The following is a 23,950-nucleotide window of genomic DNA, read 5'->3' on the forward strand; positions in this document are numbered from 1 at the left end:
GAGACAGTTGCAGTATAATAAAATATTATCATTTCTCTATGAACAGAGATTTCATCTATCACTGACAGAATGATGTGTGGCTCTGGTCCATAGGGGTGCCCCATATAGACCCTAAAGTATCAGCTGCATGCTACTTAGCCACACTATCATGCAGTCAATACCCCACATGGGTTTGATTCTTACCTTGGATATAATCTAAACTTAATACTAACTTTGAACAAGGACTATCCATTCTACTGGAAAAAGGTACAATACCTCTTGCAGCAGATAGAATCAAAGTTAAAGTGCATGTAGAATTCACTTTTTACTAAAAATAAATCATTTGTAGGCGACACATTGAATGGCTCATTATAATTGCTTTCCTTAACATTATGAACCTTTCACATAAATTTACTAATATCTATAGTTCTTGGACATCTTTTATAAATATAATCCAACACTACATAAAACACATATTCACTTAATTTTACGTAGTGTCCTTGACAAAAAAACATTTAGCATATGTTTCATTAATATTTTCCTAACACTGGTGGTCATTAGCTGAGACAAATCTCTTCATGTCAAGCTTTCTTTTCAACCACAATGTAACAGACTCTGGAAAGCATAGAGAAAGCAATCTTTGACAATATCACATTTTATATCATACTCAACTTGTTATTCTTTGAACTTTTTTGTACCTTTAATTTTTTGCTGTTCAAAGGTTTACACTATTTGATATCTTGTGAACAGGTGATTCTACAAAGTAATGAAGTTCACACCTTTTAATGAACATTCTACATTTCACAGCCACCTGCTGCTTAATTTAATCTCTCTTTTTTTGTATCATTTTATGTGTAAATGCAATGACTTAAAATTAAATAGAAAATAATTTTTAAAATATTTCAACTACCTTATGTTTTTAATACACAAGGCTTGGTGCACCGACCACAGGCAGCTGTGTCATCAGTTGGGACGGATCCGGGTGGAAAAATGAACTACATATGTTGCTGCACTTCAATATAAGTCACATTTCTGCTCATCTTAAAGTGCGGGAAGAAGGCAATCACTTGAACCCTATATAATGACTAAGTAAGCTCTATGAAATTGAATATGATTCAGCCTCTTTGTTAAGACTAGTTGTTACAGCACATTTGACCTATGGCGCTGTTGTTCAAAGCACCAATTTTATTAGGAAAAAGGTTGACATGAGTTTGATTCATACATGTTTTGTTGAACTTTAACTGGTGGTCCTGCCTGTAGTCAGCCCTACAACAACAAAAATATTACTGTCCGTGCAAACCTGAAAGCAGATGAGCACTTTTTGTTTCATTTCTACTTGTAAAACATGGCTTCTTATTAGTCAATAAAATGGTAATTAATGTTTTCAGCATCACAAAGCACTAGAGAGATATATGAATTAAATCTTCTGGTTTATATTGTGCTTCATAAGAAACTCAATACTATTTAAAACAGCAATACTGATAACAAGAAAAACTATCATACAAAATGTGACATGAAAATTGTAAAACAATCATGAAGAAAAAATACAAAGGGCCAGTATAAATTAAGTATACAAAAACCGATGATAAACTTTAGTGAACAATGCATAAAATTGTATATCATTTGGGAATTCCAACTTCACATTATTACTTATTTTGGCACAATAACTTATAAGAGATTCCTTTTCAATACACTCTCCTGTTTCTTTCCGCCTCCTGACAACTCAGAACTCTTCGGTGAGCAGTTTCTCATATTTCTTTGGGTTTCAAGAGTTTCAGTTTCTCTTTGAAAGAAATTAACATGATTCCATACAACCTCTTATTTTACTGCTTTTTGGCATGACCAAAACACAGAGTCAACATTTCTGCAACATTGGTATTTCCTATTTTCACATAAAATTCCAGAATACAACCACAATTTTCAAAACCAAGACAATTCTTCCCATCACCCATACTGTAATCAAATTGTAAGGACTTAATATACGAGTATCTTCATAATACTTTACATCAGTTTTTTCATACCTTTCCACCTTCCACTAATGTCACTGTATCTGTATGACTTGAAGTATCCTTACATGGTGACAAGTGCAATACAAGTCAATGATATCACATTCTTGGCTATCACATGTGTTAAGGATTTTCTTTTATAACTGTACTATGTATTCAAGTCTGCTGTTTATCACAAATCTTTTCAGTAATCTTGCTAAACTTGGCATTTATTGCAATCTAGGACTAAAGAGATTGGAAACCATGACATGCCTGCTTCAACCAACAAGTAAATTTTGCCATCACTTCTTTGGGATATATATATAAAAAAAAATCACAATGTGGCAGTAATGTATGTCATCACTATATTATAGATCTTGGTAACTCTCATATCTGGTTAATGGCTAACCACTAGAATCTTCCCTCACTAAGTTGTAGAGGCATATAATTACCATTGGGAATGGCACCTGCAAATGACAAATGACTAATTAGTTCAGACTCAAACCATGACAAAACATAAAATACATCATAAAAATCTTCCTTTGTGAACACACAAACCAACTATATAAACAAAACTCTTACAGTATCTAAAACAAAATCATGAGGCATAATTCTACTCCCACTCCCATTCACCACCACCCCTCCCTCCCATTTTTCTTGGCTCTTCCTGGATGATGGGTTACCCCTGCATCTCGCCCACTGCCCTGCGTTAGAACCAATGCAGCAAGATACAGCACATCCAAGGCCTTGGTGTGGATGTGCTGTGTCTACATAAATGACATGATGGATGGGATAAGCTAAACAACATGTTAGCAGGAGATACAAAGATCATAAGAAGAGTGAGAAATGAGAACTGTATGTTGTTGCAAAAAGATTTGGATAACATATATGCCTGGGGACAAACGTGGAAAATTAATTTCAATGCCAGGAAATGCATAAATATTGGACATGGGGCCCCTGCTGTGGTTGGGATTTGTCTTGCTAAAAATTTTCTGACCCAGACAGTGGGCAGGAAACAGGGATGACCCTTTATCCATGAGGAGCTAAGATGATAGGGAAACAAATGAATGATGGATGGGATGGGTGGGAACAGTTGCATGTCTTGGCTGGCTACCTCCCTTGCAAAGATGAAGAAATCTTTGGTATGTAGATAGATTAAACAATCGTGTAATTATGCAGCTATTGCACACACACACCACACATCTACTCTAATCTCACTATACACATCATGCTTCATTTAACTAAAGAAAATAAGTAAAAGGAGAATCTTTAAGATTTCTCTTATGTCTTAAGGATGAAACTTACCATTAGTTTTGGCTGCATGCAATCTTGTTGGCTGCCTCTGTTGTCTAGACCGTAAATGTATACAAAGATGGTACAGACCAAGGTAGGCTGCAGCACAAAAGGCTGCTACAGCAGCAGCTCCTTGATAGACAGCACTGTGTCCATATTCATTTATCAAATAACCACTAGCAAAAGTCCCAATGCACCGGCCTGGAAAAAATACTTGTGTCAATAATGCACTTATAGAAGTTCTGTATTAGAAAGTGTCTACATCAAACAATTGTATAAAAGTATTTCAATATATACATATGATTCTCCCCCAAACCAAGATGAATGAGCATAAGTTCTGATATATATGCTTTGTGACTACATTTGATGGCAGCATATATACCTGGGGGAATATATAGGGAAAATCTAACTATAAAGACCTTTTAATACTGGGAAATTACAAACATACCGATATTGAAGTGTGATACCCAGACAAGTCCTTGAGCGGTGGCCACCAGAGACTTGGGTGCCAACTTATAAGCTAATGTTGCTGCTGACACCTGCATCAGGTTGAGTGTGAAACATTCAAGCATTTCCAGAGGTAAGCACCACCATGGGTCCTCAATCAGTGACAAGCCTTGAAGAAGAAGAAAAAATTAAACAACTTAATCATAATAAAAGAATTCATAACACAGAGAACTGTTGCCTTGAGTTTTATCAACAAAAAACTCATACCCCAATATACCAAAAACCACTAAACCAGACAAAACCGGAATTGGAATTTTCAGGGGAGGACAATACCCAGTCTGTGAAAACATGAACATTACAACTTGAATTACTTAAAAGAAAAAAAATTATTGCCATTTAATATCTATTTGAAGTGTATACATGAACACACATTATCAAGAAAGTAATCTACAACTTGAATTATTTCAAAAACAATTTATGACCATTCAATATTTATTTGAGGAGTATACATGAACCCACACTATCAAGAAAGTTGTTTACAGTCTTTAAACAAAACACCAATATTACGACTTGAATTATTTAAAAAACAATTTATTACCAATCAATATTTATTCCAGAAATCTACTTACAGTATTTAGGATTTGTTGGAACTCACAACCTATGTTTTTTAGTCATTTGTTGAAGATTTTGGCCTATTTGTTTTGTTGGACATGTCGGCATTCTCCCAAAGTGTCTTGTAGCAGTGCAATTAATATAAGTGCATGGTCCTACTGGAATCCCTTAATCAATGTATATATATGGAGGAATGTTTGTGGCCAGTGATCAACAATTTAATTAAGGTATGTGACTTCATATTTTAAACTCTTTCTACTTCAGTTGTGTTTGAGTTTTGTCCGTTAGGGTTTTGACAAGTCCTCAGACCAACCCCTCCTCTACACCCACTCATCTACAAAGCATATACAGAAGACATCCCTCAGGCCAGCAGCATCCATTCACAATCTCTTCCCACCCCTTCCTACTTTATGCACACTCCTCTCCACTCTACTGACATAGTTTGTACATCTACAAACTCTTTCACCCCATCCATTCATCTCACTCTAGGTCTTCTCAGGCTTTATTTTACTTCTGCTTTCCACATTATCTTCATTAGTCCTTTTTAAATCTTTCCATATGCCTAAACCAACTCAATATTCTCTGGTCTACCCTATCAGGCAGCTTTCTTCCAAATGCCTATTCTGTCTCGCCTCCATATTTCTAACTATTCATTCTTCAAACACCTCATCTTAAAAGCATTCAATCTATTGCTTTCAACCTTTCTTTTCTCCTTAGTCTACTCTATACAATACCAAAGCCACATTTACTTCTTCACAATACCTTCTATTTGTATATTAAGTCTCTAGTTAACATGATGGAGTCTAGTCTGACCCAAAACTATACAGCGACCCAGGATGATGTCACAACTGATTGCTTGGAGCTTCTAGTATCTATAGGATTATGCCACAGTACTAGATATATCAAACTAACACAACCATACCAAGAAATACCTCATGTCCTGGCTAATAATATGCCAACAATCTTTCCTCCCCTAATCAGAGACTCTTGTCACCAATGAAGATGCATGCCAACAAGTTACAGTATGCAGAAGCATAACCAAGACAAAACTACACAATTCACATCCCATAATCTTCATCTATCTAACTGCTTACCTGCACAGCGGATACAATAGCCAAGGAAGGCAAGCATGAGGAGGTAGTGGTGACCACAAACGCCCACAACAGCCGCACTCTTGTACATGAAGGGCAGTGAAGGCACAATGCCCATGGTCAAGGTCAATCCCAGCAGCATCTTGGAAGCACCAAGCTCTTCCTCCAACTGCATGTACATAAATGTCTCGATGTAGCCCCAGAAGGTGCCTAAAAGTGTCATGACAAGAAGCAGTGCACAGAGCTCGCCTGTCCTGACCAACTGCCTCAGGTTTTTCAGCTGGAAGGTAACAATGTAATTTGAAAAATCATTGATAAAAAATACAAATTCAATGATATATATAAACACACTTTCTACATACACACATACATATACCAAGGGCTTTTGCCCCCTTACCAGGGAGGTAGCCGAAGTGAAAGGCATAAATTCACTTCCATCCATTTCATTCCCAAATACTTCACTTCCATTCACCACCCCTCCCTCCCTCTTTCCTTGTCTCCTCCTGGATGACAGGTCATCCCTGCATCTAGTCTACTCCCCTGAGTCAGAAGCAATGTAGCAAGACACAGCATATCCACAGCAAGGCCACTTTATTTAATTGGCAAACCACCCTCTCTGTCCCCTCATGCAGAAAAAGAAAAGACGGAGAAATCCCTTTGGGTTGCATCAGAATATCATTCACACATAGTCCCTAACCCACCCACTCCCTTATATGCATCACATCATCATCCAAGTACAAATATTCTCCACTCACCACTATTTTCTGTTTTCTCCCTTCCTTCTTGAACACACATTCCCTTCTTTCCCAATGCCCCTTTCACCCCATCCATCCATCTCATCCTTAGTTGTTCCCAAATGTTCACTCCATCCACTTCTGCCTTCCACATTTCTTTTACTAATCTTTCTTCATTCATTCTTTCCATTCTACATGAGAGATCAGGGGGACTGATTTATTGATCACATAAACTCAATCATCCATATCGACAAGCACATGCATAAGAGTCATTTGCACACACATAAATTATGTATTTGTATATACACCACAACACTGGTCTGCAAAAGGTCACTATTTTACTGGAATATCTTTACAAGTACATGCAAGCATATAGCGACATCTCTTATCATTCTTTGAAATGTACACATTTTTATACAAGTCTGCACTAACCATGCTTTGGCGATGCACCTCAACCCTGAAGGGTAGTGCCAAGGTGAGTAGACAAGACAGGAACATCAGCCCATCAAAGACGTAGAAGACAGGTCCATAGCCCTCATTCTTCACATCCATCAGAAATCCACACAAAGGGGCAAAAGTTCCTTGAGGAGAAATGAAAGAGAGATCTTCAGGAGAAAAGGAGGCAAAAAATATGGAAGATACATTTACCACATTGTAAATTTCTATGGAAAATAATAACAGTAATTTACCTACAAAAGTTGTTTGCTACTGTCCAAATCATTGTCACCAAGAATTGTAAATGCTGTTAGTACTTAATAAGACTGTACAAGTAACATTACTCCCTCTACTATACAAGTACAGGTGTGCCTAAATGAGTCACAGTTGGGTATCTACAGAAACATAATACTGTGCTTTATTTGGTTAAATTTTCTAAAAATACAATTACAATGAATTAATCTTTCTAATATTATGAGACCTGAAACAGTATTTCATTTAAATATTTTGACAAATTAAAGTGCATGAATGAAAGCAATTAAATGTTATGTTGTAAATAATAATTTCACTTGACTAAGAGGAAAGCCACTAATTCATAACTGATCAAATAGTTTAACTTAACTGTAATGAAGAGTCGGACCATCAGCAGAAGAACTAAGATAAGAGCATATAACATTGTAATAAAACCAACAGTCCTGTACGGATGTGAGACATGGACACTGACAAAAGAAAGGGAGAAGAGACTGGAAATTTTTGAAAACAATATCCTGAGAAGAATCCTCAGCCCAGTATATGATGAAGAAGAAAGGAAATGGAGACAAAGACATAACAGGGAAATTAGAGATCAGACTCGGCAACCATACATTCAGGATGAAATACGGGGAAGAAGAGCAAGGTGGGCTGGACACTGCGTACGAATGGAGGCAGACAGACTACCAAAGAAGGTGATGGAAGGAAGAGTGGAGGGCAGACGACCAGTAGGGAGACCCAGGTACAGATGGATGGATGGAGTAGAGAAGGACGTGGAGAGGGTGGCACCAAGAGAGGACTGGAAGGAATTGACAGAGGATAGAACCATCTGGAGAGGCATAGTGAAAGCCGTGAAGGGCCGTCTGGCCTGACAACCAACAGAGTAAGAGAGAGTAATAGTTTAACTTAAATTTCAAGAAAAATTACAGTAACTACCTTCAAAATGCACATGATACAGAGAACTGACATTTATACAAAAATGTCTATGGATTTTGAAATTGGTCCTTTAAACCACATTAACCTGAACTCTGTTCAGTATTTCTTTCATAAGTATGGCTACAGATGTCATGTACATAAATGTTTAAAACCTAATACTGGGGGAGTATGGGATGACTTTTCATCCACAACAGTAGGGTTACTACACTTAACATTTGCTTGCCAACAACAAATACACGCAAAACATTAAATTTCCATACAAAAACAAAATTACAAAAAACATAAAATCCCTTTAGAAGACCACTTCAATCCCTTCTCCCACGTGGCCCACATCTGAGGTTGCTAGCCTCCTCCTCCTCCTCCTTCTTACCGAACGCCAAGAGTCCCCACATCTTCTCCCTGCCGTAGTCGCCATCGTGCTGCGCCACCATGGTGAGGGCCACGGCGTCCAGCAGGGACACAAGGATCGCCGGAAACAACTCCGACAGGAATCGGAAGCCGAAATAGAGCCAGAAGGTGAGGTCAGAATTGCCCAGCGGCTCAGTGCACATCGGCAGCGGCAGGATCTGGGTACCGTTCACCTGTAGCTGAGGAGGGAATGAGGATTCAGTAACATAAAGTGTTTATGGATACGTTCATTGACTTCGACCTTTACACCCTAAATGTGTAAGTAAAGATTTCACACTTATTAATTAAATTCATAAGCACAAAATTTTTCAGAAATTTACTGATGCGATCATATAGACCCGTCCTTATCTCTACATGTTTAAGTCTACGGGCAGTGATATCCAAGTTTCAAGTCAAAACGAAAGTGAAAGTGGTTCCCGCCAAAAACCAGCCCGACCACACTTTGATCGACGACAAGAACAGTGGATCGACGGCGCCTACATGTCGACCTCCTTCTACTTGATATTTATTGAAACCTTTACTCCTGTGTAAACGATATATTACACACGAACTCACATTCGTATGCTTTTTTCAGTGGCAGATACTTCATTGTTTACATATTTATGATTCCTCACAGCAAAATGGCCAAGAGAGAGATTGAGTGTGTGTGTCTGATTCACAATCCTGATTTGGGATCATGTGTTGGACTCATGATCGACAACTACTACCATCCCGGATGAAAGATGAAAGCTCAAAGCTCGTATATTGCCCTATGGATAATGATGTGACCTTACACATACACGCACAAACGCACACACACACCTAACTCCTTGCTCAACAGAGCGTGGTACAAGCTTGCAGTGCTGTGATGCTTTTCAGTCCTAGTCGAGTTCGGTACAACAAAACCAGCAAGTCGGTATGCATGTGTGTGTGTGTGTGTTCGTGTGTGTGTATTTACCTAGTTGTCTTTTACGGGATGAGAGTTATGCTCGTAGTGACCCCTTTTTGTATCTCTCCACGTCCAGTTTGTTCTTAAAATCGTGTATAGCTCTGGCATTCACTGTTTCTCTGTTCAGTTTGTTCCAGACATCGATCACTCTATGTGGGAAGCTATTCTTTTTCAGGTCTCTTCTGTAGCTGTCTCTCTTTAGTTTCTTTTCGTGTCCTCTTGTTTCTCTTCTGTCCCACTTTAATAGGTCGTCTCATATCGAGAACTTCCATCCCTTTCATAATTCTGAAAATGGTCTACAAATCGCCTCTTTCCCTTCTGTTCTAGTGTTGACAACTGTAACTTCTCCAATATTTGTTCATATGCCAGATTTGACAGTGTGGGTGCCATTTTTGTCACTGCTCTTTGGATTCTTTCTAATTTTCTTATGTTCTTTTTTGTGCTAGGTGCCCACATTGATACAGCATATTCTAATTTCGGCCTTATCAGTGTAACAATTATTTTCTTAACCATCTCCTCATCTATGTAGTCGAAGGCCACTTTCATTGATCTTAATAAGTTGTAAGTCTCTTCAAATAATTTATCTACATGTTTGTCAGGTGTCAAGTCACTTGAGATGATTACTCCTAGGTCCCTCTCTGAGTTTACTTTTATGACTTCTTTGTTTCCAATCTTATATTGTCCCGAAACTCTATTTTTACCTTTTACAAATTCCATTATGCTACTTTTTTTATGTTGAAGTTCATCTCATATCTCCGACTCCATTCCCATATTTTATCCAGGTCATCTTGCGTGTATGTGTGTGTGTGTACGTGTGTGTGCTTACTTTCGTTTATGTATTGATACATAGACACGTACCCGATCAGCCCATGGGGTCATCCGAAGCGTGATCACCAACATCGAGGCTTGCTCGCGTTAAAACGTCCCATGAGGCATTAACACTTTTACACGCGGAGGCACCACGCGAGTGCATACACGAACACAGCAAACACTCCTCAGCCTCAATACCCAAAAGGGAGAAAAACACCTGCGCGTGTTTGCTATGCATGAGGTAACCTCACAAACACCCGTATATAACCACTACAAGCACACTCTCGCGTTATGATACTGTGACGAACAGCGACGCATAAGCACGTTAGTAATTACGAGAAATACTTTCATGTTAATGACACTACTCGTGTAAATGTTGACACGCAAATATGCCTCAAATTAACTTTGCTTGCCAACACTTGTTCAAATAATCTAGCACATGTTTCACGAATACACGAGAATAAATGTCCCCATAACGGTAAAGTATACACATAAGGAACGAGGGGAGGGACGGTGGAGAGAGAGAGAAAGAAAGAGAGGGGGGGAGGGGGAGGGGAGAGGGAGACAGAGAAGTCACAAGTAAATAATGATTGGCTAACAACAATACACTTTCGCTTGTACATACATACATACACCAAGGGCTCTTTCCCCCTTACCAGGGGGGTAGCCAAAGTCAAAAGACACAATTTCACCCCCATCCACTAGCCCTCCCTCCCTCTCATCTTGCCTTGTCAATGATGACGGGTCATCCCTGCATCTCGCCCATGGGCATGGATCAGAAGCAAGGCCGTTTCATTTCATCGGCGACTCCCCCTCTCCGTCCCTCATACAGAAAGATAGAAGACGGGGAGAAATCCCTTCGGGCTGCGTCAAAATATCATTCACACAACCACTCCCTATCCCCCCCTAACCCCCACCCACTCCCTTCCATTCATCACATTACCATCCATAAACATTCTTCACTCACCAACCTATCTTCTGTCTTCTTCCTTCATCAACAAACACCCTTCTCTTGCTCAACGCCCTTTTCACCCCACCCATCCATCTCATCCTTCGTTGCACCCGCATACTCACTTCTTCCACCTCTGCCTTCCACACATCTTTTACTAATCTTTCTTCACTCATTATTTCCATGTGTCCAAACCATCCCCATACTCTTTCATCAACCCTATCTCCCATCTACTTTTCCATTCCCACTCTCCTCCTCACTTCCTCGTTTCTCACTCTATCCAACCTTGTAACCCCTACCATACTTCTCAGACATTTCATCTCAAACACATTTAAACTCTTCCTCTCTTATGTTCCATGTTTCTGCCCAATACAGTGCTGTCAGCACAATCACCCTTTCATTCAATCTCCTTTTAGCATCCATTTCTCATTGCACTTTTTAATCCCCCAAGGTACTTACTTGCTTCTCTCAATCTACAATCTACCTCCACCTCCACTCCTCCCTTTCCTTCTATGTGCGACCCCAAGTACCTTAAGCTATTCACTCCCTCCAACCTCTTTAACATTTCTAAGTCTCACTTCCAAACTGCTGCCATCCTTTCCCCTTGTACATCTCATCACCTTACTTCCAACCATGATTACCTTCAACTTTCTTCTTTTGCATGCCATCCCAAACTCCGTCACTAACTTCCTTAACCCCCCCTCTCATCCTGCTACAAGTGCAGTGTCGCCAGCAAACAGCAACTGGCTCACCTCCCAGTTTTCTCCGTTTTCTTTAACAATCTCCAACCCCCTGCCTATTACCCTTGTATTTACCTCCCGCACCACCCCATCTATGTACGTACATATTGAACAGCCATGGCGACATGTTTGACATGACACATCCCTGGCGAAGTCCCACCTTTACCTCAAACTACTCGTGCTCTCCATTTCTAATTCTAATACAGGCTCTACTACTTTCATAAAAACTCTTGATTGCCCTTAACAGCTTTCCTCTGATCCCATATATTTCCAATACCTCTCACAGTGCCTTCCTGTCCACCCTATCATAAGCCTTTTCCAAATCCATTCAATCAATCAAATCAGCCATCCTGAGTCCACTGCTGAACAAAGGCCTCCTTCATAGCATTCCATTATTCACACGACCGCGCCATCCTCTGCCACGTCACTCCTGCAAACTTCTCGATCTCGTCTCTCCACCTTCTGTCTGGTCTCCCTCTTCCACGTTTCCCATCTCGAAGCGTCCACTGAGTAATACACTTGCTCCATCGCTCATCAGTCGTTCGCACTAACTTACCTACCCAATTCCACTTTCTCTCTTTTACTGCCTCCACAATATCTTTCAATCTAGTCTGCTCTCTCACCCAACTTGCTCTCTTTCGGTCTCTCAACGTTATTTATTAAGGCCCAAAAAATCCTTACCCTTTGCTAAAGCTTTCTCACACATCTGTCTTACCACAAAAACCTGATCCACGCAACCCCTACCTTTCCTAAACCCACTCTCTTCCTAATCAATTACTCCTTCTGTTCCTCTCTTAATCCTCTCAATCAAGACCCTCCCACAAGCCTTCCCAACTACACTCAACAAACCGATCCCTCTGAAACTTCTACGCTCGGATGTCCCCCTTTCCCTTGTAAAGTGGAACTATACAGGCATTCCTCCAGTCCTCCGGCATTTTACACTCCCTTAGACACACGTTAAACAACCTCACCAGCCAGTCCACCATCACTGTACCTTGTACCTCCCTTCTTCATGCACTCCATCTAACCCAGGTGCCTTACCTGCTCTCATCATTTTAATACTTGTACCTCATCTTTTCTTATTTCTCCTCCATTTTCCTCATCCATCACTGCCATTTTCTTATAGCGTCCAACTGCAACCATCGTTCCTTCCCTATCCTTCTCCACATTTAGCAAATTTAGGAACTCCCTAAGATACTTCTCATTTTTCCCTTACCGTCGCCTCTTCTGTTTTCATCTCTCCATCTGTAACTTTGACCTTTTCTTCTCTATTTGATTCGTCTCCCCTTCCTCTCTGAATTTTCTTCCAAATCATCTTTTTATGACTAAAATTTGTCTATCATACTCTTCCCCATTTTACATCTGTCCTCCTTCATCTTATGTTTTTTTTTTTTTGTACCTCTCATATGATTCTCTCATCCTACTAGTATTCTGCAACCAATATGTGAATGCTCGTTTCTTATCTTCTACCACCTTTGCTTCATCACCCCACCACTCACTACCCTATTATCTAATCCCTCCTATCCTCCTTGTTCCACACACCATCTTTGCACACCTTGTTACTCCGTCCTTGAAACACCTCCATTCCTCCTCCACTTCTACCTCTACTCTATCCTTCCCCTCCTCCCACACTTCTCTCAGATTCTTCTTGTACTCCTTTTCCGACTTATTTAAGCAGTTTAATCTAAGCCCCTCCCTGATCATCTACCAAAAATTATCTGATATTCCCCCACTCTCTCCCCTAAGAACATGTATATCCAAAAATCTTCCTACTCCTCTCCTTGATACCACTATAGAGTCCATTAAAGCCCTATCAACCACCTTTCAATCCACTACCCTCTCCCAGTGTACTTATGATGATTTTTTCCTAAACACTGTGTTAGCTATCAACTCGCTTTCTAAACACATCACCTTTAACTCTCCACTACGATTTTTTCCTGGTACTCCACACTTCCCAACTACTCCGTCTATTGGTTCATCTCCAACTCTAGTAATGAGATCTCCCAATACTAATACAATGACATTTTTCCTAAACCCTCTATGCACTCATTTAAATCTATCCAAATAACCTCCCTTTTCTCTACACTCTTCTCACTACCAGGCCCATATGCACTTACATCTCCCTTTTCATCTTCACCTTCATTCACATTAACCTTTAAGAAACCTCCGTCCACTCCACCACACGCTTACCTGTTGCTTCACTTATTAGTACAGCCACCCCTTCCCTCACTCGTCCTCTCCTCACTCCCGAAACCCTCCCCACTACATTCCCAAACTCAAACTCACCCCTCCCTTTCAACATAGCTTCACTCAATGCCAACACATCCATCTTCCTTCTCACAAACATACTGCCTATCTTTTCCCTTTTACTTTTATCTGTACCACATCCACGCACATTAAAACACCCAAACCTTAGAGTTCTGATTGGAAAAATCCTCCCAGACCCTCTTATGTCTTTACTATTTTTAGGAATGTCCCCTTTGGGGCTACAGAGAGCAGGATGCCTAGTCCTATCCTCCGTCCCGTTTTAGTCGTCTTTTACGACCCAAGTGGGAACACTCGGTGACAGTATTCTTTCTCCCCTACCACAAGGTTATTTTCCCCTTCCACAGGGTTAATATGGTACCTTCGCTGGTAACATATAAAATGAGATCATCTAAATTCATACTCACAGTGACGCAATAGATATGTACCTATCAATGATAGCAACAGCTGCCTTGAGTTTCAGTGACTGGAAGTCTGCAGCCCCGCAATGGCTAGTAACGGTCCTCAGTCCTATGGATCTTTCTGTTGTATCAGAGTGAGAGTGTTTCTGTGTGACTTTTTTGAATGCCTGTATGACGTTCATCATAGAAGACCACCATTTGGAGAACATTTCATTCACATACGACTGCGCAATCGAACGTGGACAGATGGTCAACGCAGTACAACACAAATATTTCAAAAACATTAAAATAAAAATAAATACAAGAGTATCATATGTGTGAGCGACAAATATGATGAAGATTTGGAATAACATAAAAAAGATTAAGGGTTCTCAAACCTCAACCATTGTCGTTGGCATCGAAACGAAAAATCAGGCTGTAGTTTTCAGGTTACACAATAATAGTAAATACTGTCAGTTTGAAAAAAATAGGCGCATATGCCTGCAATTATTCGGTACTTTACAAGCAAACCATTCTCACCAGTTGCTTTCTCCTTCGTTTGCTCACGGCCCAACAGCCAGTTTACCACCCTACGTCTTAGGGAGAGACGGAGACAGAGATAGACACACGCGCGCGCGCACACACACACAGAAAGAGAGAAAAAAGGGAGAGGGAGAGAATGGGAGAAAGACGAGAGAAAGAGGGAAAGTGGGAGAGAGAAGGAGAGTGTGGGAGAGAGAGAGAGGGAGGGGGGGGTTCCTTCCTCCCATTATCACGTCCATCCAGCTCATTCTTGGTTTTCCATGTGCCCAAACCACCCCAGCATTCTTTCATCTACCCTACCCAAGAGCTCTGCCTTACCTCTGAATTTTCCACTCTATCCTCGTAACGCTATTATAGTTCTCAAACACGTTCAGGTTTTTATCTTCTACCTTTTTTAAATTCCATGTCTCCGCTCCAAACAGTACCGTGGGCACAAAGACTCTCTTACAACCTTTGCAACCTCAACGAATGTCACCTTTGGTCAGACGATGAGATCACTGGAGGACGAAACCCGCGCAAACCAGCGAGAGTTCCTATGCACAAAACACACCTGCAGGCACAAAACACACACACTCGCTCGCACGCACGCACGCATGCACATACCACTTCCTGCGCATCGCAGACGACGTGGCATCCACTCAGCGTCGGGCAGGTCAGTCCGCTGTACTTGCCGGCAGGCGGCGCCTGGAACTCAGACTCGGGTACTACCACCTCCACGACCTCATCTGGCGAGACATCCTGCGGGGGGACCACGGTGAAGGAGATCTGCGGGTAGGTGCACACCTTCCCCTGGGGTCCCTCGCCACCTCCGTGGTGGTACGGGTGAGGGCGGTGGTAGTGTCTGGCCACCGTGCGGTTGAAGATGAGGTGGTCGCTGGGCCGTTTCATGAGCAGGCATTCGCTGAAGTCGGCGTTCGGGGATAGCGTCGTCGAGTTGAGACACAGGTGGGTCGGCTGGGGATGGTGCACTTGGCTCTGGGGCGACCCGGCGTCACTGTCCGAGGGGCAGACATGGTGGCAGTTGTCAATCCTGTCGGGGGACACCATCGGGGGAGGAAAGGTCGATCAGACATGTTGTGTGTGCATGTTACGAGATTTAATATGACTCATGAAAACTAGGATGTACAATTCTTGTCACAATACAAGTACAGTAGACTCTCGATATAACGGATCACGATATACCAGATATCGGATATAACAGACAAAAAATATGACCGGATAAATCCTCGCTATAACGGATCTTCGGATACAACGGCAGACCCCTGTCCCCATATTGTCCGTTATATCGAGGGTTTACTGTAAAAATAATAGTACAACCCATTTGTACTACATGGAGTGTGAGGTCTTGAAAACTCCGAATTATATTAGCTGTCTCTGATGTACATTTGTACTTCAAGAATTGTGGGGCCTTTTCTGGAGCGGACGCAAAACGCCTCAATCAGAACTGAAGGATCTCGATTATTACATTACATAGATAACTGCGTCCAACTGTATGTATGTATGTATATATATGTGTGTGTGTGTGTGTGTGCGCGCGCACTTGTGTAAGTATTTGTGTGTGTGTGTGTGTGTGTGTATGTATTTGTGTGTGTGTATGTATGTGTGTATGTGTGTGTACATGTGTGTGTATGCGAGTATGTGTCTGTGTGTGTGGTTGCATCTGGGCCAGTCTGAATCTGTGCCCAGGCCTATTCTGTGTTGGTGTGGCTTTAATGATGGATGGTATCCCGAGCGCAGCCGTCCGGTGTGGTTCTTGTTGTCTGGTGTGGGAGGGGTTCTCTCTCTCCCTCTCTCTCTCTCTGTGGGGGCTTATATCTGGAGGCCCATCTCAGAGTGAGCGACTAGGACGGAAGAGGAGGAGGAGGAAGAGGGGGACGAGGGGAGGAGGACGAGGGAGGAGGAGGAGGAGGACAAGGGGAAGGGGAGGAGGGGAAGGGGAGGTAAAGGAGGAGGAGAAGGAGGAGGACGGGGGGAGGTATAGGAAGAGGATGATGATAATGATGGTGATGATGATGATGAGGAGGAGGAGAAGAGGCAGAAGGAGGAGTACGAGGAGGCTGAGGGGTGGAAGGAAGGGGAAGAGGATAATGATAATGATGATGAGGAGGTGGAGGAGTACGAGGATGTTGAGGGGTGGGAGGAAGGGGATGATGATGAGGAGGAGGACTTACCTGAAGGTTGTGTCGAGGTAGGGAGTGGGGCAGTGGCTGCCGCAGGACGGGAACACGAGGGCACTCCCGTTGTGGTCGCACAAGAAAGACAGGTTGGCCGGCCTGGGCTCCGCTCGGCTGACATGGGGCACGAAGAGCAAGGCGGTGTAGGACAGAGCACCTATGGATCAAACAGAAATAAAAATATAAGTTATACAGTGGGTTTGCTGTGACTTGGGTACGCAGACAAATGGGTAATGGGGGAATATGATTTGAGATGAGACGCAAGAGGGCAAGGGGGCGCGGAGGCAAGAATGAAGAGGATATAAGAAAAGAAAATGAGAAATTTCACACTGAATTTTTAAATTTTATTTTTATGTGAAATGTCGCGAGTTAATAACTCCTTCCTTTCTGTACAACTAAACAACCATTCGCTTACACTTAAAACTCGGTGAAGAAGAAAAAAAAAGAAAGACACGGATTAAAACCAATCATTCTCGCCATACGCTACACCGACATGACGTCACAAGACAGCGACGACTCAGCGATCACGAAAACATAAACAAACAGACGAGTAACAAGAATTCTAAAAAGACCTTCAAACACCTTCCGTCCTCTCCCACTTGAAAGAAGCACAAGTTCGACTGAACATCGCTACCCAAGGCGCCATCTCTTGGAGACGAAGAGCAACGCATGAAGTCCAAGGACATGGGGGCTTCGACCCAACAGAGTGCCATAAACCTCACTGTGAAGACCCGTAGACTGGTGGTGACGGCGCGGCGGCGCGAAAGCAAATAATAGGTGGAGAGCGTGGGCAGTGTGACTAGATTTATCATCATACTAAATTTAACATATTTCCCGGGAAATACTATATCAAAAGAATATAACATATACCGAATCAATGAACCGGTACAAAAAATATTCTTGCTAATCTAACATAATTTCAGCTGTTGTCTAGCATATTCCCGCTTGAGGTATCTGGCCACTCATATGGGGGTTACGCATCCAAAGCGTGCTTCTATACAAACGACCCCCCAACGGGATGAAATTTTGTACTCCTGGTTTGTACAAACAAATGTATCTGGTGACCCTCATGATTGCATGGGCTACATTTATCGTACTCATTATCATCTACTCCTCCTTTCGGTTTTCGTTCTCAATACTTTGCTCCGCAACCTTGCTCCACTATGCCTAGGCGCAAACTGAGACGCAGGCGACACAGTCGACGCAGCACAGGGCAAAGGCAGACTTCCTGTTGCTGAATTGACGTACGGTATGAACTCTCTCACTTGAAATGCTGAGGTAGTACATATATCTAGAAGCATTTCAAGTGGTGAGAGAGAAGTTCAAACTGTACTTCAATTCAGTAGCAGGAAGTCTGCCTTTGCTGTGCTGCGTCGCGTGTGTCGGCTGCGTCTCACAGTTTGCCCTTAAGCTAACGCACTTCTTTTGAACAGAAGCGAGGACACTAGCTCCATCTTCCTCCTTGTTACAATGAACAAATGGTGGTGTCTTACAGTCACGAGGCAAGCCGTTCAGACACAGTAATCCACAAGTGCCTTGTGCATTTTGCAAATATCAGTAGAACAAAATCACCTCGGGAGAGAGACAGAGAAAGTAAATCGAGTGTTGGATATCTTTCACCCAATATTCCAATGAAGCCCATCAGTCAACCCCCCCCCCCCCAAAAAAAAAAAAAAATCCACCCATACGCACATGTCCTCTCGCCTTGGGGTTTAGAACGTTTCGGAGTTGCACATCATCAGGACATGTTTTATCTTTATCTACGTGACTTTTGGATTCTCTCTGACTTAAGGGCATATGCGACTCGATCTTAAATCTAACGAATCCCATCGATCAACAAGGCTTCCTGACACGTGACAGTGGCCCTCGTCCACTGAAGCCGCGCCATGCAACATAATTATGAATTGACATACGGTATTCATGAAGCGATAATGTATATGTGATAAAATATACAAAATGAATACACACAGCATGCACAAACATTTTAATGCACGTTAAATTTATTCTTGCATGAAGCGGTCATGCACGTACAAATCCGCGCACACACACAATTACACCAGAACACACAAAGTGGAACATATACTCGAACATACAACTGCTGGCATTCACGTTTGAACAGTATCTATACATGTACACAGTTTTTTATTACTTTACCTTACTATGACCCTGTGGATGTGTACCAATGTTCACTCACCTACGCCTAGATGTACACTATACACACAAACGCATACGAGTACATTGTGCAAACTGGCATCACCAACAGCACATCATAAGCAACTATCGCCCCGCGTCTTTAACGCCTACACTATTATGGAGTACTCTACATATTCTATTCTAGTACTAAGCGATGGTATTCAGCTTAGCGGGAAGGGCCCATAACATAGGGGAATAAGAGGCAACGAGGTGAAAGGTACGTATGACGTCATATGTGTATGAATGACGACACATACCGAGGACCATCGATGCCACGGTGATGAGGCGGTAGTGGGCGAGCTTGTCTGCGGCGGCTCCGACCAGGGGCGGGCCTAGAAGGGACCCCAGGGGCAGCACAAAACTGATCCAAGTGATCTCTTCGAGGGACAGTCCAAGATGGCGCATGTGATTGGTCAGGTAAGGGACGAGGCATCCCAGCGCTGTCAGAGACACAAAATTAAATAAAATTAATCAATATAAATATACAAAATTATAATAGTATTAATACATACATATACCAAAGTCTTTTCCCCCTTATAAGGGAGGTAGCCAAAAAACAAAGGCATAAAAACCACTCCCACCAGTTCCATTTCCATCACACTCCACTCCCCTGCACCCTCTTCCCTCCTCTTATCTTGGCACCTCCTGGCTTAATATATATATATATATATATATATATATATATATATATTACATAATGGAGGCACTCTCAACGCTATGTGAAAGGCACAGGTACTATCTAATGATAGTACGACGACGCTATCTGACAGTCCTACTTACCTCCATAAAAGGTGATGAGCAGGAGTTTAAGAGGCAGAAGCCTGACGTTGATGCAGCTCATGGTGATGGTGGTTAGTGGTGCCGGTGCAAATGGTGACAAGTGGTGGTAATGGCAGCAACGCCGTGTGTGACCGTAAAAAGTCTACAGTGACCACGTGACTCGTTTGCGATAAAAATCAATCACAACGAAAACCCGTGAGGGTTGCGACGAGGACGAGTTCCTCGACTTACGAACGTCCTCGACTTACGAGTGTCCTCGACTTACGAGTGTCCTCGACTTACGAGCGTCCTCGACTTACGAGTGTCCTCGACTTATGAACAAACTCTGGTTCGGCAACTTGAACGTCACCCGTTATTTGGTAACCAGAGAACTGGGAGGTATAGCGTAGAGGCAGTACCGATATTGTACTTGTGGCCGTGGCTGTGTTTTTTTTTTTTTTTTTTTGTACCCTTATAGTGTGACACCCTTGGAATGATGGCAGCAGTGAAAAAAGAACAAAAAATGAAGGAAGAGGAATCTCGAAAATAGACAAACCCACGACTTTGCAACAGAAACTCGAACGACGACAATGGCGACGACGACGACAAATTCACTCTTTTTCAATGAATACAGCGCTTGGAGGAGAACCCCAAGAAAAGAGGTTAGTAGTTCCACCCTGACGTTCTCATGGAGATCCTGAATTAAATCATGATGACACCAGTTGGCCGCGCTAGTGAAGCAGTCGTTGTATTTACCCGGATGCAGTCTTCCCGGCCAGAAACTTCTCCCGGTTATAACGAAGTCGGAAGCATTTGTGGTTCAGTACGTGGAAATGTTACAGTGCTCGGACTCCACACGAGGTCATCTTGTACATGGTAACCCTTGAGGTCTATCTCGAGGTGGGTCTTCCCGTCCTGAGGAGGAGTTTCTCCCCGCGGAGGATCACCTGGTAACTTTCAAGTACCCGGAAGGAGTAGAGTAACGCGTAATATCACCGTGGAGCTCAGATCAAAAGTATACTGAATCCCGTCTTGCTCCTAGCAACCTAACGGCCACTTTTCACAACCAAATGTTTTCGATTATTTCCTGGCGATGTAATGAGGATGCGTCGGTACGTTGTGACGATACGTCGGGACGCTTTGATGTTACGTCGACGATGTTGGTATCAACAAGTCGTCATGCAGTGGTAAGGGAGGCCATTTTTCACGGAACAAGAATAGGGGGAAGACGAGACAGAGGTGGTGGACAAGAGGAAGAGGCAAGAGGAGGAGGAGGAAAGAGGAGGGGGATACAACAAGAACCAGCAGTGACGGTCAAGAGCCGAGATATGGAGGCGAAGGGTTAGGACTCCTCCAGAATGGAGGAGAAGGAGGAGGAGAAGGAGGAGCAGGAGGAGGGGCGTCTGATGTCTATACCACCGCGGACCTGATCATGTGCCAAGGAAAGGAGGAGGAGGAGGAGGAGAAGGAAGGTGAGAAGGAGGAGGAGAAAGTGGAGGAGACAGAGGACGAAGTAGAGCTCTAGATGAAGAGGGGGAGGAAAGTCGCGTCAGAAGGTCTGTGATGTGGGTGTCCGGCTGGGGGAAGACACGGCGCCGTCGTGAGGGGCGGGAAGACTTCTGCTACTGCTGTTCTTCCTGCTGGTCCTCATAATTGGACGGACCTGCGCGCGGAGGAGTGACAACTGCAGGAGGCGTGGCCGACAGCTGAAGACGCGTAGGATTCCCGTGTCTGGAAGAGATAACGAGGAGAGACCTGATGAACACATGCTCCTTGTTATAATGGAACACCTGCAATTCCTGTCTTGAAAGAATGTCATCTATAGCAGTGATCTACGGGCATCTAATTCTTAACATATTCAATTTGCCTTTTTGTCGTTCTTAATGACACACACACATGTATGTATACATATATACACACACACACACACACACACACACACACACACACACACACACATACATACTGTATATATATAATATATATATATAATAATAATATATATGCAGCAACTTTACGTGAATGTAAAGCAAACAAATCGTTGTTTTTATTATACTATTTGACACATGTATCTTAGGTGTTAAATTTTATGCAGAAGTCTGCAATTGGAAAAATAGAAGATACTAGTAAGATCAGAAATGCAAAAACAACTGTATTTTTTTAACCCACACTCACACACACAAAGGAATACAAGAGTATGCCGATAGGAGACCTTTTGGTCCATAACTAGGTCGAATGCGGAACAAAATATAGTAAATAAATAAAATAGATAATGATGAATAATAGACAGATAAATAACAATAATTCATAATGAAAAATTAATAATGACAAAATAATTTATAACAAAAATTAATAATGAAAACAAGCATGCAAATGTAAATAAATAATAGGGAATAAATAAATAAAATAAAATAAATGACAGGCATTACAACATGTTGCTTAGGTGTTTATCTACGTGAATCATAAAACTTCGAAATGTACTAGATTGCACTGCCTCAGCAGGAAGTTTATTCCATTCATGTGCTACACGGTTGACGAAATTGTTTCTACCCACTTCTAAATTAAATTATTTTCTGACAGTTTGAGACCATTATTTCTTGTTTGATTCGCATTCATTGTGAAAATTGTCATTTTTATGTTGTTAATTCCCTTTAGAATCTTAAAGACCTGTATCAAATCATCCTTGAGTCTACGCTTTTTTTTTTCTTTCAGGGAAAATAGAATCGTACGTTTTAGTCGATCTTCGTATAAAAAAAAATTTCTTCTGATATTTGGATTCAGTTTTGTGGCTCGCCGTTGTACTTTTTCCAATCTGTCAATGTCTTTAATGAGATTCGGTGACCATGCAGAAACAGTATACTCCAATTGTGGACGAACACACACACACACACACACTGGGCCCTTTTCCCCTTATAAGGAGGTTGGCTGAATTAGAGCACACATCCACTTCATGCGCATTAAAACCCATTTAACTCACGTATCATCTCTGCAACTCGTTATTAAAGTTATTAACTGTTCCCCGCGATGAGTTCAAAGTCCGATGCATAGAGAGAGAGAGAGAGAGAGAGAGAGAGAGAGAGAGAGAGAGAGAGAGAGAGAGAGAGAGAGAGAGAGAGAGAGGGGGGGGGGAGAAGGAGGCCAAACGAGAGTTGCTGCCCTCCATCACTTCTATATTTCAGGAAGGGATCAGAAATGAGGGATTGCAAAAGTTATGCATGGTTAGCAACTTTCTGAAAGATTATCAACGAATAAAAGTAAGTTCCGTGACGCTGGTCCGTAGAGGTTGCACTCTTCTAGGTGACAGTCTTGTTCTATGTAAGCCTCCTGAATGCGATTCAATTCGTAATAACAAATATTTTTAGTTCTCGTCGTAAGATACTCCACGTGAAGGTAAAATAAAATAAAAAATAAATAAATAAAATAAAAAGAAAGAAAAAATAAACAGAAACAGAAAATATTCTTCCACGTACAGAGAGAAAAAAAAATCCGAAATATTCGTACGTTTTCCTCCCGCTATCTTGCAGTGTAGCTCTAGGTGACGTGAACGCGAAATGCGGCCGCCCACTGACCAAGATTACAGGCAGAAAAACCTTGGGATCTAAGCTAACACCGGCACTAGAGCAGTCAGTGATGCAGAGAGAGGAAACTTGGTCATGCAAAGAAAGGAAAACTTGTCACGATATTCTCCATCTGGTGTGACGTTGTGTCCGAGCAGCGACGTGACGACACAGCTGAAGCCCCGGTTCTATTGTCGGAGTCCTACGGTTCCAAATAATCCGGTTCGCATCCGACGGATCTGCTGTGACACAGCTCTCGATCGGTAAAGGGATTACACGCGTATCAAGACTGAATTCCTGCACGTTCTCAAGGGCTAGTCACTTTAAAAATATCTTTATATATATGAATATTATTTCTTTCTTTTTTTCTTCTTCAAGAAGCTCCGCCATTGGGACTCTAGCCCTTGGATGTGCGACTGATTACCACAAAGCAAGGACGATGCCACTGTACCAAACTTGATCTGGAACTTGACCTGACCATTC

General features: G+C 42.1%; 1 protein-coding gene across 3 annotated transcripts in view; it reads right to left on the reverse strand.

Annotated features, from left to right (window-relative positions):
* Nucleotides 1-291: 291 nt before the first annotated feature.
* The window catches only part of LOC143020328 (uncharacterized), a 341,801-nt gene continuing 318,142 nt past the window's right edge, over nt 292-23,950 (reverse strand). For 2 of the 3 annotated variants that reach the window (XM_076176648.1, XM_076176649.1), the window contains 9 exons: nt 19,409-19,591; nt 16,956-17,115; nt 15,388-15,814; nt 8,132-8,348; nt 6,574-6,722; nt 5,411-5,687; nt 3,706-3,873; nt 3,270-3,458; nt 292-2,431 (listed from right to left, as the gene is read on the reverse strand). In XM_076176648.1, the coding sequence (XP_076032763.1) occupies nt 2,376-2,431; nt 3,270-3,458; nt 3,706-3,873; nt 5,411-5,687; nt 6,574-6,722; nt 8,132-8,348; nt 15,388-15,814; nt 16,956-17,115; nt 19,409-19,556 (1,791 nt within the window). In that variant the 5' untranslated portion in view covers nt 19,557-19,591 and the 3' untranslated portion in view covers nt 292-2,375. Of the gene's footprint in view, nt 2,432-3,269; nt 3,459-3,705; nt 3,874-5,410; nt 5,688-6,573; nt 6,723-8,131; nt 8,349-15,387; nt 15,815-16,955; nt 17,116-19,408; nt 19,592-19,931; nt 21,559-23,950 lie in introns of those variants that run through there. The other variant, XM_076176647.1, reaches the window with a different exon arrangement.

This window comes from Oratosquilla oratoria, chromosome 39 (genome assembly GCF_046742065.1).
Source record: "Oratosquilla oratoria isolate Oo_2021 chromosome 39, ASM4674206v1, whole genome shotgun sequence".
Lineage (NCBI taxonomy): Eukaryota > Metazoa > Arthropoda > Malacostraca > Stomatopoda > Squillidae > Oratosquilla > Oratosquilla oratoria.